Raw genomic sequence first — 16,616 nt, 5'->3', positions numbered from 1 at the left:
TGTGTGTGAGTGTGTGTGTGTGTGTGTGTGTGTGTGTGTGTCTGCGTCAGTGTGTATGTGTGTCTGTGTGTGAGTGTGTGTGTGAGTGTGTGTGGGGGGGTTGTGAAACTGAGTGTGTGTGTGTGTGTGTGTGTATGTGTGTGTGTTAGACTGTGTGTGCGTGTGTGTGTGTGCACATGTGTGTGTTAGACTGTGTGTGCGTGTGTGCGGTATTTGTTGGTGTGTTATTTAAGCATTTGTCATTTAAGACAAAGTGGCATTAGCCCAGACTGCTTTGGACAGAATCGGGGACACAACTACCAGTGATCCACCCTAGTTTATTCTGGTGTTACCCTGTTCCAGGCACGGACTCTCTCTCTCCCTCACACTCTGTCTCTCTCTCTCTCTCCCTCACTCTCTCTCTTCCTCCCTCTCTCTCTCTCTCCACCGTCTAGCTGCTATTAAAGAGAGCAGCAGGGGCTGCTGAGTACAATGCATCGCCAACACCAAGGAATCGAGCCAGACTCTCAGTCCCAGCACTCGATCCGTTCTCTGCCTTCTGCAACATCTTCATATCCACCAACTGCAAGGTATTTAGTAGGACTTTGTAAACCTGCTTCAGATCAAGTTTGAAACCCGTTAGGTCTCGCAAATAGACTTTGTGAGAAAGGAAAAGAATATCGCTCTGAAATAAGTCTTGGTAAATTCAATGAGTTTGAAAATTAGAAGTAAACTTTCAGAAGTGGCGCAGCAACACAATATTATTGTGTGAGTGATTAATGGCAAGTTATATTAAAGTGTAAGCAGGTAATTTGAATTAATGCTCACTTTTAGTGAATGGATTGTGGGTGGGCTGCTCAAATGTTGTTCATGTTTATGCCCCAAAATCATTTTACAGAGCAAATTAATCAGAGCAAATTCGTTAGTCTGAAGTTAGACAAGCGGGGCAGGTCGTGTGTTGTAAATGTCCAGAACTGCATGTCTATTGATTTAATCGCCATGCCATAAGACTTAGGAGCAGAAGTAGGCCATTCAGCCCATTTAGTCTGTTCTGTCATTCAATGAGATCCTGGCTGATCTGATAATCCTCAACTCCACTTTCCTCCCTTTTCCCCATATCCTCTGATTCCCCTTCCTGATTAAAAATCTGTCTCTCTCAGCCTTAAATATATTTAATGACGCAGCCTCAACAGCCCTCTTGTGGTGATTGTAATGAGGTCAGCAGGTGGACCTCATAGAATCTGAGTTCCCCGACTGGGGCTGTTAATCTGGTCCAATCAGGGAGCCCTGGCTGACAGATATAAACAGGAGTGTTAGAGGTTCTGCTCACTCTGAGAGTTGGCTCTGAGGGAGCTGGGTCAGTGTCAAGGACTCTCCACATGTAAATAAAGGGGGACTTGGTGATGGGATACAAGCTACTGTGGAGATATTTCACCTCTGTGGTAAAGAATTCCACTGATTCACTCCCCTCTGAGAGAAGAAGTTCCTCCTCATCTCTGTCTTAAATGGGTGACCCCCTTATTCTGAGGCTATGCTGTCTGGCCCTAGACTCTCCCACAAGGGGAAACAACCTTTCCACATCTACCCTGTCAAGTCCCCTAAGTATCTTGTATTTTTCAATGAGGTCTCATCTCATTCTTCTAAACTGCAACGATCACAGTCCCAATCTATTCAAGTCTTCTCATCAGACTGTCCCTCCATGGTTGGTTCATCTGCCTGCGTCTGGGAAGTCTTTGAGTAAGATTACTGGTTCACCAGTTAAAACTCATTCATAGCGTCATACAGCACGGAAGCAGACCCTTTGGTCCAACTTCCTTTCAACAACAATCTGCATTCTTTTAGCAGTGCGAACATTTCAAGTTGGTTAGCACAGTTGACTGAATGATTGGTTTGCGGTACCACTAGCATGGGTTTGAATCCCATACTGGCTGATGTTACTATGAAGGGCTCTCCATCTTATCTTCCCCCCTTCCCTTCGATGTGGTGACCCTCTGTTTAAACAACATCAGTCCTCTCTCTGTCATGACGGAAAGGACTGTGATGCCTTTACTTATTTTTAACATCATCAAACATCCAAGGGCACTCACAGGAACCCGATCAACATTTAGTGCTAGTCCCACATAAGAAGATATGAGGGCAGGTGACCAAAAAGTTTAATCAAAGAGATAGTTTCTAAGGAGTGTGGTTAAATTGAGAGAGAGAACTTTAAAGAGCAAATTCCAGAGCTTAGTTTACAGGCAGCTGAAGGCACAACTGCCTTCATTAAGATTGGGAACATAAACCAGACCAAGGCTGGAGAGCACAGAATCATCAAATGGTTATACTGCAGGAGGAGACCATTCAGTCCATCGTGCACACTGTCTCTTTGAGCATTTCGACTTAGTGCTAAACTCCTCCCTTTTCCCTGCAATGTTACACATTGTTTCTGTCCCACCCACTGTCCCTCCTGAACGCCTCAGTTGAACCTGCCCCCTCCACCTTTCCAGGTAGTGCATTCCATACCCTAACTACTCACTGGGGTGAAAGCATTTATTCCTCGCCTTCCATTTTGCTCTTTTGCAAAACACTTTAACATTTTGTCTTTCGTGATTAATACTTTTCACAAGCTTTGAACCTTTTGAGAAAGGAATGAGGAAGGAAAACATTTGTTGGACTGCATGGAATAGCAGGAGCTTCAGGAATAATTCAGTAGCACCAGTATGATGGGTCAAACTACACAATTCTAAAACCTATTTGTATTACTGATTGCTCTGACATGCTTGTTGTTTTTAACTGATGGAATAAGATTTAAATAGTTCCCTTAAGTTCTAGACCTGTTAACAAATGGGAGCCCTTTCCCTGGAACCATTCGAGAAGGCCATAGGGCTGGAGGAGGTTGTGAGATAGGGAGGGGATGATGGCATGAGAAGATTTAACAATGCATTCATAGAGTTGTCCAGCACAGAAATAGACCCTTTGGTCCAACTCGTCCATGCTGACCAGATATCCTAAATTAATCTAGTCCCATTTGCCAGCATTTGGCCCATATCTCTCTAAACCCTTCCTATTCATGTACCCATCCAAATGCCTTTTAAATATTGTAATTGTACCAGCCTCCACCACTTCCTCTGGCAGCTCGTTCCAAACACACACCACCCTATATGTGAAAAAGTTACCCCTCGGGTCCTTTTTAAATCTTTCCCCTCTCACCTTTAACCTATGCCCCTCTAGTTTTGGATTCCCCTAGCCTGGGGAAAAGACCTATTCACCTTATCTATGCCCGTCATCACTTTATAAACCTCTATAAGGTCACTCCTCAGCCTCTGACTCTCCAGGGAAAATAGGCCCAGCCCATTCAGCCTGTCCTATAGCTCAAACCCTCCAACCCTGACAAGATCATGGTAAATCTTTCCTGCACCTTCTCAAATTTAACAACAGCTTTCCTATGGCAGGGAGACCAGAATTGTATGTCATATTCTAAAAGTGGCCTAATCAATGTCCTGTACAGACTCAACATGGCATCCCAATTCCTATACACAATGTTCTGACTAATGAAGGCATGCATGCCAAACACCTTCTTCACTACCCTGTCTACCTGCGACTCCACTTTCAAGGAAATATATACCTGCACACCTAAAGTCTCTTTGTTTGGCAACACACCCCAGGACCTTACCGAATACTGCCCTGATCTGCCTTTCCAAAATGCAGCACCTCACATTTATCTAAATTAAACTCCATCTGCCACTCCTCGACCCATTAGCCCATCTGATCAAGGTCTTGTTATACTCTGAGATAATCTTCCTCACTGTCCACTACACCACCAATTTTGGTGTCATCTGCAAACTTACTAACCATTCCTCCTGTGTTCACATCCAAATCATTACTATAAATAACTTGTCTCTTATGCCTTAATACCCATTATAACTATTTTGCAACATGCTGCAGCAATCCAAACACATCACATAGAATTACACAGGAAGTCTCACAGAGAAACAGGATACTTAGCTCAACAACTATTCTACTTACTAGTCAAAACACACAAGGGCTCAGTTAAGAAATATTAAAATCCATTTTAGCAAAATGAACCTTAATCTGTCAGTTAAAAACAGCAAGCACATCAGGGAAGTCAGCAACACAAATGGGTTTGTAGAATTGTGCAGCATGGCCGAAGGCCATTCAGCCCATATTTTTTTCTGGTGCTGTCCACTCATTACTGAAGCTCCTGCTATTTAAGTAGTCTAGTAAATGCTTCCTTTTCTAATGTTCTTGTCTCATCCCTCAACAAAAGATTTAACACTTGTGAAAAATACTACCCATGAAAGATAAAATGTTAAAATTCATTGCTTCTGCCTAAATTTGAAAGTATTTATAGGCATCAATAACAGTTTAGGGAAAACCCTACCATTCCTTCAGCTACCTGAGTCCTAAACTTGGGAATTCACTTCCTACACCCCTATCTTGCTTGCCTCCTTTAAAATGCTCTTAAAAACCTCTTTCTTTGACCAAACATTTTGACAGCTGGTCTATTGCGGCTGGATGTCACATTCTTGCTGATGAGTCTCCTGCAACGAACCGGCTTTACTACCTTGAAAGGTGCTATGCAAGTGCAGGTTTTGATTACTGTTGGGAAGAAGTATAGTCTGGAACTCAGTTACTTGCTGCAGCTTTACTTCAATATTGAGCACCATTCATGGTACAAAGTTATGGGACCTCCATGTGGCAAGAAATGGTATTTCACCACTGCGCTAGAAGAACAGCTTGGAGTTTGCAACTGATTTCTGTGAAATTCACAAACACCTTTAGGGAATCACAGAACAACATAGCACAGTAGGAGGCCATTCTGCCCTTCGTGCCTGTGTTGGCTATTTGAAAAAACCGTAGAATTGGTCCCACTTCTCCTGTGCTTTCTCCATATTCCTGCAAGTTTCCCCTTTTTAAGTGAGTGTAGTATTTAACTTTGTTCCTTATTTCTTTCTGCCTTTTTCGTAAGTTTTCATACCTAGGTACTTGTACCTATAATGGCGTGCATGTGCGGCGATATTGAAAACTTTTCACTGCAGTTTTGCACTTCAGTACAAATAAAGCCTCAATGTACATCTAAAACTTTTGCAAACTGAATCTGCTTCCACCTTCTGGTCAGATATTGCATTGCAGGTCATAACAAACTTGCATGAAAAATGAAATCTCCTGGTAACCCCTTCTGGGGCTTTTGTTAATTACCTTAAAACTACGTTCTTTGGTTATCAAGCACCCCTCTCCACCCAATGCTGCCCCGACGACACCCTCCCCTCCCCACCAGTGGAAATAGTTCTTCCTTATTTCCTCTCTCTCAATCCTAATTTGAAACACCTCCCATCAGATCTCTCCTTAACTTTCACTGCTGCGGGGGGAGAAATGTACACTTTCTCTATTCTGAATCCCACTGACCGTTCAGCACCAGTCTCCTTTATTGAATGAATGCTTACCTGCATTGAGATGGACAATATGTGTCTTGCAGACCCAGATGCTACGTCAAACACAGGTGAAGGCATCTCTTCAGGTTCAAAGATAAACATTCTCCACAGAGGCCTATAAGTATTAAAAAGAAATTCAGGTATCCGCTTAATAGCTCAAAAGATGATACAGCATTTAAAACTTTAATCGCAACAAGCTGGAGCGTTGTGTGCAGTTCATAATATTCAAGGCTATGGGCCTAATGCAGGAAAGTGGGACTAATGTAGGTGGTATGGCCTCAGTGGGCTGAAGGGCCTCTTCTGCATTCTGTGAAGCGGACTGAAAGCAGCATTAACTAAACATTATTTTTGTAGACAATTTGTGCTTTAAAGTACTGATTTTTTTTATACAATCCCTACAGTGTGGAAACAGGCCCTTCAGCCAACAAGTCCACACCGAACCTCAGAGCATCCCACCTAGACCCACCCCCCTGTAACCCACCTAATCTACACATCCCTGAACACTACAGGCAATTTAGCACTGTCAATCCACCCTACCCTGCACATCTTTGGACTGTGGGGGAAACCGGAGCACCCGGAGGAAATCCACACAGACACAGGGAGAATGTGCAAACTCCACACAGATAGTCACCCGAGGGTGGAATCAAACCCGGGTCCCTGGTGCTGTGAGGGAACAGTACTAACCACTGAGGCACTGTGCCACCCTTTCATAAGATCTTTCACCTTTTACTTTGAACACCACCAAAAATCCCACACACGGTGTTGAAACAGCAATCATAAAACCACGTAATTGAAACAACACAACACTTTATTCCAAAGCAGCCAAAGTTATGAATCATTCTATAGACAGTGAAAGTGTATAGCAATACAAACACAAACACTGAAATATGTTAGGCTTCCTAAATGTATCAAACAATGTACAACAATCACTGATAGCAGCAGGAAAGATCTTAATTAGAAAACTTCATCTCAATCATTGTGAAACAATCTAACTGAGACCAGCAGCTAAAGTAACAACAAGTTCTTTATTTGTCTAACCTAATGGTAGAATTGTTAAACGTTTTAACAACGGAACAGTTGCATTTGTATAGTGCCTTTAATTTGGCAATTATTCCAGGGTGCTTCACAGGAGTGTTATGCTGACATTAGGATCAGTGATGGACAGTTTGAACAAAGAAGACAAGAGAAGAGCAGAGAGATTTTGAAAAAATTAATCACAGGATGTAGGTGTCACTGGCTAGGCCAGCATTTATTGCCCAACCCTCACTGCCCAGAGGACAGTTAACAGTCAACCACATTGGGTCTGGAGTCACATATAGGCCAAACCAGGTAAGGATGGCAGATGCCCTTTCCTACAGGACGTTAGTGAACCAGATGGGTTTTTATGCCAATCAACAATGATCACATGCTCAGCATTAGACCAACTTTTTATTCTAGATTTTAACAAATTCAAATTTCACCATCTGCCATGGGGAGCCGCCTGGGCTGGGACATTAAGTATATTCAAGGTTGAGACACACAGATTTTTAATCAGTAAGGGTTCTTAATCAACAGTTATGGGGAAGGCCAGAAGTCACACAACGCCAGGTTATAGTCCAACACGTTTATTTCAAATCACAGCACTCTAAAGGCTTGTAATTTCAAATAAACCTGTTGGACTATAACCTGGCGTTGTGTGATTTCTGACCATTGTCCACCCCAGTCCAACACTGGTACCTTCACATCATAAGAATTATGGGGAAGAGGCAGAAAGGTGGACATGAGGGTGGTCAGATTAGCCATGATCTCAATGAATATTGTAGCAGGATTAGTGGGCTGAGTGGCCTACCTCTGCTCCTATGTCATCTGGTTTTATGTTCTCAAAGTGTTAACTTTTCCTTTTCTCTTGCTCCTTCCAGTAAGCCCAGAGCACTGTGTAGGTTTCAGGCAGGTATGGTGGCTTGCAAAGGGATATGGACACAACAGTTCTGGAGAGCAGTTTCTGGAGAGTTTCTGGCAACACTCATCTTTGTCCTTCTCGGCCTGGGCTCGACAATCTCCTGGGGAGGTGAAAGCGCCCCTTTGGACATCGTCCTCATCGCTCTCTGTTTTGGACTTAGCATTGCAACCATGGTGCAGTGCTTCGGTCACATCAGTGGGGGTCATGTTAACCCTGTGGTGACAGCTGCTATGGTGTGCACTCAGAAGCTAAGCCTAGCCAAAGGAATTTTTTACATCATTGGCCAATGCCTGGGCGCCATCTCCGGTGCTGGGATCCTCTACCTGGTCACACCATTACACGTTGCAGGTGGCCTGGGAGTAACCAAGGTAATTCAGATCCAGAAGGCAGGAGCTGAGTGGACAGTAATGGGGTTGGCTGGGATGTCACCATTGCCAACGTTATTGGCAATACGCTCAGCCGGGGCTTGGCAGGGAACACCTTTGCCCCACTGTAGCCCAAACAGGCTGCCTCAGGCAGGACAATACTGAGAGCATTCCACACTATCAGCTCTGCATCGTCCGCCATTTCAATCGATTAACAGCCCCTACTTTGTAGAGCAGACCAGTCTCCCTGATGACCTTGGCCCATAGCCACCCACCAACCAAAATTAGGAACACTACTAATCATCTCAGCATCACAATGCTGTTTGTGGAATCTTGCTGTGCACTTTCTGTATTCTGATATTAATATATCCAATGATTGCAGTGACTGCACTTCAGAAGCACGACTGTAAGAAAATAACAGCAAGAGTAGGTCATCCAGCCCCTCGAAGCTACTCAGCTGTTCTTCACGATCTGGCGAATCCAACATTCCTCACATCCACTTTCCTGCCTTTTCCCCATAACCCTTTATTCATTGATTGATCAGGTGTACATTTGCTTTTAAGATGGTTTAGGGTTTCCCCGGGTTATAATGGGAATCAATTCAAATTCCAAATCAGAAACAAAATCCTTGACATTGTGTTTTGTTTATTCATATATTGATGCATGGGATGTGCGTATTGCAAACTCAGCCAGCATTTCTTACCCATCCCTAGTTGCCCCTTGAGAAGGTGGGGGTGAGCTGCCTTCTTGAATCACTGCAGTCCATGTGCTGTAGGTTGACCCACAATGCCCTTAGGGAGGGAATTCCAGGATTTTGACGCAGCAACAGTGAAGGAACGGCGATATATTTCCAAGTCAGGATGGTGAGTGGCTTGGAGGGGAACTTGCAGGGGGTGGTGTTCCCATGTATCTGCTGCCCTTGTCCTTCTAGATGGAAGTGGTCATGGGTTTGGAAGGTGGTGTCTGAGGATCTTTGGTGAATTTCTGCAGTACATCTTGTAGATAGTACACACTGCTGCTACTGAGCGTCGGTGGTGGAGGGAGTGGATGTGGTGCCAATCAAGCGGCTGCTTTGTCCTGGATGGTATCAAGCTTCTTGAGTGTTGTTGGGGCTGCACCCATCCAGGCAAGTGGAGAGTATTCCATCACACTCCTGACTTGTGCCTTGTAGATGGTGGACAGGCTTTGGGGAGTCAGGAGGTGAGTTACACATCATAGCCACTGACCTGCTCTTGTAACCACTGTATTTATATCATGAGTCTAGTTCAATTTCTGGTCAATGATACCTCCCAGGTTGTTGATAGTGAGGGATTCAGTGATAGTAACTGAAAGTCTTCATTTATATTTCTAGAATATTGTCAGGGCCCATAGCCTTTGCAGTGTCCAAGGCCCCCAACAGTTACCATGTGAAATGAATCGAATTGGCTGAAGACTTGTATCTGTAATGCTGGGGACCACTGACGGTGGCCAAGGTAGATCATCTCTTCAGCACTTCTGGCTGAAGATTACTACGAATGCTTCAGCCTTACCTTTTGCACTGATGTGGTGAGTTCTAAGGTCAGTGCAGTATGTGTTTTCCCTCCTGTTGGTTCCCTCACCACCTGCCACAGACCCAGTCGAGCAGCTATGTCCTTTAGGTCCCGACCAGCTCGATCTGTAGTACTGCTGCTGAGTACTCTTGGTGGTGGACCCTGCTAAAGCATATTTTGTGCCCTTGGCACCCTCAGTGCTTCCTCCAAGTGCTGTTCAACACGGAAGAGCATTGATTCATCAGCCGAGGGAGGGGGGGACCATGATAATCAACAAGAGGTTTCCTCGCCCGTCTTTGTTCTGAAGCTATGAGACTTCGTGGAGTCCAGAGTCAATGTTGAGGACTCCTGGAGCAACTCTCCCCTGGCTGAATACCACTGTGCTGTCACCTCGGCCAGTGAGATTGGGTGTATCCAGGGATGGCGATGGTGGTGTCTGGGACAGCCATTCTTACAGGATCATATCTTACAGGCAATGTCATGCTGTTGCTTGATTAGTTTCTGAGATAGGCCTCGCAGGGAAGGCTCCATAGCACTGTGCAGGTTCATTAGGGCAGTGTTCTCTGTTGTTTCGGGAGCCTTAGTCAATGACTGGTGGTCAGTATGGTTTTGATGCTTTTATGAGGATTTCTAGCAGTTGATCAACTGAGTTCTTGCTCATTTCAGAGGGCAGTTAAGGGTCAACCACATCACTGGGTGTCTGGGGTCACACCAGACCAGACCAGACTGTGTAAGGATGGCAGTTTTCCTTCCCTAAAGGACAGAAGTGACTGGTGGCATTTTTTACACTGGGTTTTATTTGTACAGAGGGAGGTCTCTCAGCACATTGGATAATCACCCTGCACCTGAATAAAAACTCCAGGCTCGAGATCACTTGATAGGATGATCCTGAATAACTGAAGGAATAATTTTTCCAAAACACAGATAGCAGTCAGTAAAAGCAGAAGAGATTTCTAATCAGCCATAGCCAATGTGAAGTGATGGCCCTCAAATGAAAGATATGGTTCACTTGGGGTCTAGAGATTCATTATGTGTGAACATAACTTTTTTTTCACTGGGATTTGGCTGTTACTACCCTTTTCTAAATTATCCTTGATTTCAATACCTTGCTCAATCATTCGGGCCAATAAGAGTAAGTGGTTTAGATTTTAAAGCCATCAAAGGGTTTAGGGAAAAAGCAGAAATTTATTGGGATAGAGTATTTACCTTGATCATGTTCAATGGTGAAGCAGAATTGAGGGGCCAAAAAGCCTATTGTCAATATCAAAACACATTACCCAGGTTCTGAAGTCACAAGCAGGACAGGCCTAGTTGGAAGATATCCTTCACTTATAGGGCATCAGTGAAACCAATGGGTTTTACAACAATGATAGTTTAATGGTCACAAAGACTAGCTTTCAAATCCCGATTTATGAATTGAATTTAATTTCCACCCGTTGCTGCTGTGGTGGGATTCGAACCCACGTCACCAGAGCAATAGCCTGGCTCTTTGGATTACTAATCCTTGCCACATGTCAGTAAAACAGAATAAGCAATTTGATATGAAGCTTTGAGCTCCAACGAGTGCTAGCTTTAAATGGTGTATACATAATTTAAATTAATTCAGTTTGGTTGAGATTTTTTCATTAAAAGTTTTGAATTAATCCTTTTGTAATGTCCAGTTCTTCCAAGTTCAGCAGGTGACGTGGAAGTGTCGGTGTTGGACTGGGGTGGACAAGGACAGAAGTCACACAACATCAGGTTATAGTCCAACAAGTTTACTTGGATTCACACAAGCTTTCAGAGCTGCCCCTTCATCAGGTGCAGTGAGAGAGCAAGGCACATAGACACAGAGTTTATAGGCAGAGAGATCAAAAGATCATATAACTGGTGTGATTGGAGTGTCAGATGATAAGTCTTTGCAGGTGGCCAAGAGTTTTAGACTCTAAAGTGTTTATAAAGTCAATGTCAGTGCTATGCTGTCATAACAGTCAGGCAGAGCCACAGGAATATACAAAGGGTGACATCTCAGGTCAGATACTGAATTGGAGGTGTGAGGCTTTGTCCAGAATCTGTCTCAGAGTTTTAACTTGGAATCAGGCTGGTTTTATTCTGAAAGCAGGAATTTATAAGATGCCACACGTGTGTGTGTGTCTGTGTGTGTGTGTGAGTGTGTGTGAGAGTATGTGTGTGAGAGTGTGTGTCTGTTTGTGTGTGGTATGTGTGTGTGTGTGAGAGTGTGTGTGTGTGGTGTGGTGTGTGTATATGTGTGTGTGTTTGTGTGTGTGTGTGAGAATGTGTGTGGTATGTGTGTGTGTGTGTGAGAGTGTGTGTGTGTGAGAGTGTGTGAGAGTGTGTGTGTTTGTGTGTGTTTGTGTGCGAGCGTGTGCGTGTGCGTGTGTGTGTGGTGTGTGTGTGTGGTGTGTGTGTGTGAGAGAGTGTGTGTGTGTGTGTGTGTGTGTGTGTGGTGTGTGTATGTGTGTGTGTATGTATGAGACTGTGTGTGAGAGAGTGTGTGTGTGTGTGTGTGGTTTGTGTATGGGTGTATGAGACTGTGTGTGCAGGGTTCCCAAGCGAAATATGAGGTGCTGTTCCTGCGGAGGCTTGGGGATTGCTTTGCGGAACACCTACCCTCGGTTCGCACTAAACAACTGCACCTCCCAGTCGCAAACCATTTCAACTCCCCCTCCCATTCCTCAGACGACATGTCCATCCTGGGCCTCCTGCAGTGCCACAACGATGCCACCCGAAGGCTGCAGGAACAGCACCTCATATTTCGCTTGGGAACGCTGCAGCCCAATGGTATCAATGTGGACTTCACAAGCTTCAAAATCTCCCCTCCCGCTACCGCATCCCAAAACCAGCCCAGCTCGTCCCTGCCTCCCTAACCTGTCCTTCCTCCCACCTATCCCCTCCTCCCACCTCAAGCCCCACCCCCATCCTCTACCTACTAGCCTCATCCCGCCCCCTTGACCTGTCCATCCTCCCTGGACTGACCTATCCCCTCCCTAACTCCCCACCTACACTCACCTTTACTGACTCCATCCCCCCCTCTTTGACCTGTCTGTCTCCTCTCCACCTATCTTCTCCTCTATCCATCTTCTATCCGCCTCCCTCTCTCTCCCTATTTATTTCAGAATCCCCTTCCCCTCCCCCATTTTTGAAGAAGGGTCTAGGCCCGAAACGTCAGCTTTCCTGCTCCTCTGATGCTGCTTGGCCTGCTGTGTTCATCCAGCTCGACACCTTGCTATCTCAGATTCTTCAGCATCTTCAGTTCCTACTATCTCAGTCAGATATAGTTCTTAGGGCTAAAGGGATCAAAGGTTATGGGGAGAAAGTGGAAACAGGAGACTGAGATGGATGATCAGCCATGATCACGTTAAATAGGGGAGCCGGCTCAAAGGGCTGAATGGCCTACACAAGCTCTTATTTTCTACTTTTCTATGTTTAAAATACAAAGTTAGAGTAATTACTAAAAATGAATGACAATACAGCCTTTATTCATTACTGATAATTAATTACTTATCCTTTGAGTAAAGCCCCTTAAGGTGCCTCTTAAAATCAAGCATCTGTTGTCATTTATGACTGAGAGTTTGTGTTTGAGATGATTAGCATGCCAGCACAAGATAGCTTCCTTCAAATATTATGTCACAAAGTGACATCTTGACCCCGTTAGGCCAACAGATCTCAAGTGCTAGTTAAAATGTCTCTGAAAATGGTTAGATTAAGCAAACCAAACCTTAAAACACAAACACTCTAAAGCCCAGGGCGGCTTACAAAACTTCTTCTTGGCATTGCAGGTAAATGAGAAGCTTTCGGCAGGACATGGCCTATTGGTCGAGCTGTTTATTACATTCCAGCTGGTGTTCACCATCTTTGCTACATGTGATTCCAAACGCAATGATCTCAAAGGCTCAGCAGCTTTGGCCATTGGTCTCTCTGTTGTCATTGGACACCTGTTTGCAGTAAGTTTATTGAACCACCTTGTAATCAATTGGGACTGATTGGTAGCTACCGTATACCTGCTGACTTTTCTTCCTGTACTCCAGGTTAACTACACAGGAGCAAGTATGAACCCCGCTCGATCATTTGGACCTGCAGTTATTACAGGGAAATGGGAAAATCATTGGGTAATTATCAGTGACTTATCATTAGTAGCAATAACTCAATTACAGTTTTCTCCAGTGATGGTAAATGATAGATTATATGGTCAAATTGGCACATTGCCCAGATTCAACGGGCTGAATGGTCTCCTTCTGAGCCATGACGATACTGTGATTTTTTAAAAATTATTCATTATGGGATGTGGGCATTGTTGGCTAGACTAAGCATCTCTGTTGCACTTGAGAAGGTGGGGGTGAGCTGCCTTCTTGAACCGTTGCAGTCCATGTGCTGTGGGTTGACCCACAATGTCCCTTAGGGAGGGAATTCCAGGATTGTGACCCAGCGACACTGAAGGAACGGCAATATATTTCCAAGTCAGGGTGGTGAGTGGAGGGGAACTTGCAGGGGGTGGTGTTCCCATGTGTCTACTGCCCTTGTCCTTCTAGTTGAAAGTGGTGGTGGATCAAAGGGGCTGTACACTACATTCTGACCACTCCCATAGCCTTACACATTTTCCCAATAAATTTTTATCCTTTCCACAGTTGCTCCTGAATGTGCTTCCACCATTGTTTCAAGTAATGTACTTCAGATCACAACAACTCACTTTGTAAATAAGTTCCTCCGCTTTTTTTTTTAGTCAATCTCATGAAATAAGTGGCAGAAATAGAGAGCATTGAACATAATGGCCCTCCACATTTGTCAAAACAGCTGCCAATGGCTTCCAGTAGGCAAAGTGGCCTAAAACTATCAAAGCTTATAACAATAGGAGTTGGAGTGGACAATTAGCCCTTCCAAGGCAATTCCACCATTCAATAAGGTCATGACTAAACTTCTTCCTCAACCCTGCCTTCTCCGTTACCATTTTATGCCTTGACTCCCTTAAAATCTGCACCTGAAAATGGGAACCTGTCAGCTCAGTCGGCTGGGGGCAGGGGGTGGGGGCTGGTTTTGCCAATACACGAGAGATGCTGACAGCATTTATTCAGTTCCAGCTCTAGCTGATGTTCCTATGTCAGTGCCAACTTCTCAACACGGCCTGAGGGCATTGGGACCCTGATGAGAGAGCAGGGCTTGTGGGCACTTTATCCTGTACACTCAAACATCTAGTGATCTCAGTGTCCAGCATACTCAATGACCAAGTATCCACAGCCCTCTGGGGTAGAGAATTTCAAAAACTCACCACCCTCTGAGGGAAGAGGTCCATCCTCATCTCAATCCTAAAAGGCTGCACTCTTTATTCTGAGACTGTGAGCCCGTTTTCTAGATTTTTCTGCCCCAGGGAGTCCTTTTCTCTAAGCATTTGTTGCGTCTCTCAAGCCTTCATAGAAACCCCAGAGTACAGAGAGAGGCCATTCAGCCCATCGAGTCTGCACTGATGCTCCGAAGAGAAGTACCCCACCCAGACCCACCCAATAACCCCACATTCCCCCTGGCTAACCCACCTAACCTGCACATCCTTGGACACTATGGACAATTTAGCATGGCTAATCCTCCCAAACCCGCACATCTTTGGACTGTGGGAGGAAGCCAGAGAACCCGGAGGAAACCCACACAGACACGGGGAGAATGTACAAACTCCACACAGACAGTCACCCGAGCGTTGGATTAAACCTGGGTCCCTGGCGCTGGGAGGCAGCAGTGCTGACCACAGTTCCACTTCCATATGTTTATATTTGGATCACAGGTCAGTCTTACAAAACAGCCCGAGCCCAATAGCCCATCCCTGTGTTCGAGGTTCAATATCTTTGCCTTTCTCATTGTGTCATTCCACTTTCTCCCTGACCTACAGGTTTACTGGGTAGGCCCTATGATGGGTGGAATCATTGCTGCTGGCCTCTACGAATATCTCTTCCGCCCAGACAAAGAACTGAAGAACCGCCTTAAGGATATTCTTAAGCCTACACAACCTCCTGGAGACAAATGCATTGAGGTGGAGGACAACAGGAGCCAAGTTGTTGGCTACGATGAATTGGTCATCAAACCTGGTGGTTCTGAAATTATTGGCATGGATAAAAATGAAGCTAAGAGGGAAAATGATGTCACAAAAGAACTTCTGTCATCTGTATGACTAGCAAAGAGCACAGAGAGCAGAAACGATCTCTTGAGTGTGAGTGTCATTTCTCTAAAGGAAACAGACCTGTTGTAGATACAAGGTACTATGTACCTCTTCCATAATTGTGAGAGCAATTACTCATTCACTGAAACTCAGAATGGTTATGGTACAAGAGGAGGCCATTCAGTCTATCATGCTTGCACTGTCTGTATCCCCTAGTGCCAATCTCCTGCCTTTTCCCCATCTCCCTGCTCACCATTTCTATCCAATTAACCATCCAATGCCCATCTTGAATGCCTGAATGGAACCTGCCTCCACTACATTTCCCAGGCAGTGCATTCCAGACCCTCACTACTCGCTGGGTGAAAATGTTGTTTTGCACATCCCCTTTGCTTCATTTGTTCCTCATTTTAAATCTGTCCCCTCTCATTCTTGTTTCTTTTATGAGCGGGAACTGCTTCTCCCTTTCAACACTATCAAGTCCCCTCATGATTTTAAAAATCTCTATCCAATCTACTGTAAAAACAATAAAATTAATTTTAGTATATTTCAGGAAGGTGACACAAAAGGATGAAGTTATAGAATCCCCACAGTATGGAAACAGGCCATTCAGCCCACACTGACCCCCCAAAGAGCATCCCACCCAATTCCTGTAACTCTGCATTTCCCATGGTTAACCCACCTCGCCTGCATGTCCTTGGATGCTTTGAGTAATTTAGCATGGCTAATCCATCCTAACCTACACATCTTTGGACTGTGGAAGGAAACCCACACAGACACAGGGAGAATATGCAAGCTCTGTACAGACAATTGCCTAAGGGTGGAATTGAACCTGAGTCCCTGGCATTGTGAGGCAGCAGTGCTAACCACTGAACCACTCTATATTTTGTGCTTGAGTCAGTAATTTCATGTATTCCCTTTTATACAGCTCACTCAGATATTTGTAAGGAAGTTTATTTTGAAGAATGTGATGATGTTATGGGCTGTACTGATGGAAGGGTTCCTTGACCCAGGGCCTTTCTAACATTGTTACCAGGAAGTCTACAGCAGTGAAAATCTTTGGTGGCAGTGAATCATTTTGGATTTAACTAGTTACTGTTGGAAGTTTTTCACAACGTAATACGCAAGATGGCTGTATTTTAGCTGAATGTTTAATGATAATGAATCAACTAACTGTGCCAGCTGGTGCACATGCCTCTGCTTTCAGTCCCACACACTGATGAGAGTATGTTTCTT

At 44.6% G+C, this 16,616-nt stretch overlaps 1 protein-coding gene across 1 annotated transcript; it reads left to right on the top strand.

The window, feature by feature from the left end:
* The first annotated feature begins 462 nt into the window (after positions 1–462).
* On the top strand, positions 463–15,395 carry aqp4 (aquaporin 4). The gene is made up of 5 exons (XM_020517985.2): positions 463–569; positions 7,310–7,718; positions 13,024–13,188; positions 13,273–13,353; positions 15,117–15,395. The coding sequence occupies exons 1-5, from the start codon at positions 472–474 to the stop codon at positions 15,393–15,395; spliced, it is 1,032 nt and encodes a 343-aa protein (XP_020373574.2). The 5' UTR covers positions 463–471.
* The last annotated feature ends 1,221 nt before the right edge of the window (positions 15,396–16,616 follow it).

This window comes from Rhincodon typus, chromosome 4 (assembly GCF_021869965.1).
Source record: "Rhincodon typus isolate 14 chromosome 4, sRhiTyp1.1, whole genome shotgun sequence".
In the NCBI taxonomy this organism is placed as follows: domain Eukaryota; kingdom Metazoa; phylum Chordata; class Chondrichthyes; order Orectolobiformes; family Rhincodontidae; genus Rhincodon; species Rhincodon typus.
The sequence above is the reverse complement of the archived record's forward strand: the minus strand, read 5'-3'. Positions and strand labels throughout refer to the sequence as shown.

Coding starts and splice junctions, on each gene's coding strand:
- aqp4 (XM_020517985.2), top strand. CDS start 472: ATGCATCGCCAACACCAAGGAATCGAGCCAGACTCTCAGTCCCAGCAC. Junction 7,719..13,023: donor GTGGCCTGGGAGTAACCAAG/GTAATTCAGATC, acceptor TTGGCATTGCAG/GTAAATGAGAAGCTTTCGGC. Junction 13,354..15,116: donor GGAAATGGGAAAATCATTGG/GTAATTATCAGT, acceptor CCTGACCTACAG/GTTTACTGGGTAGGCCCTAT.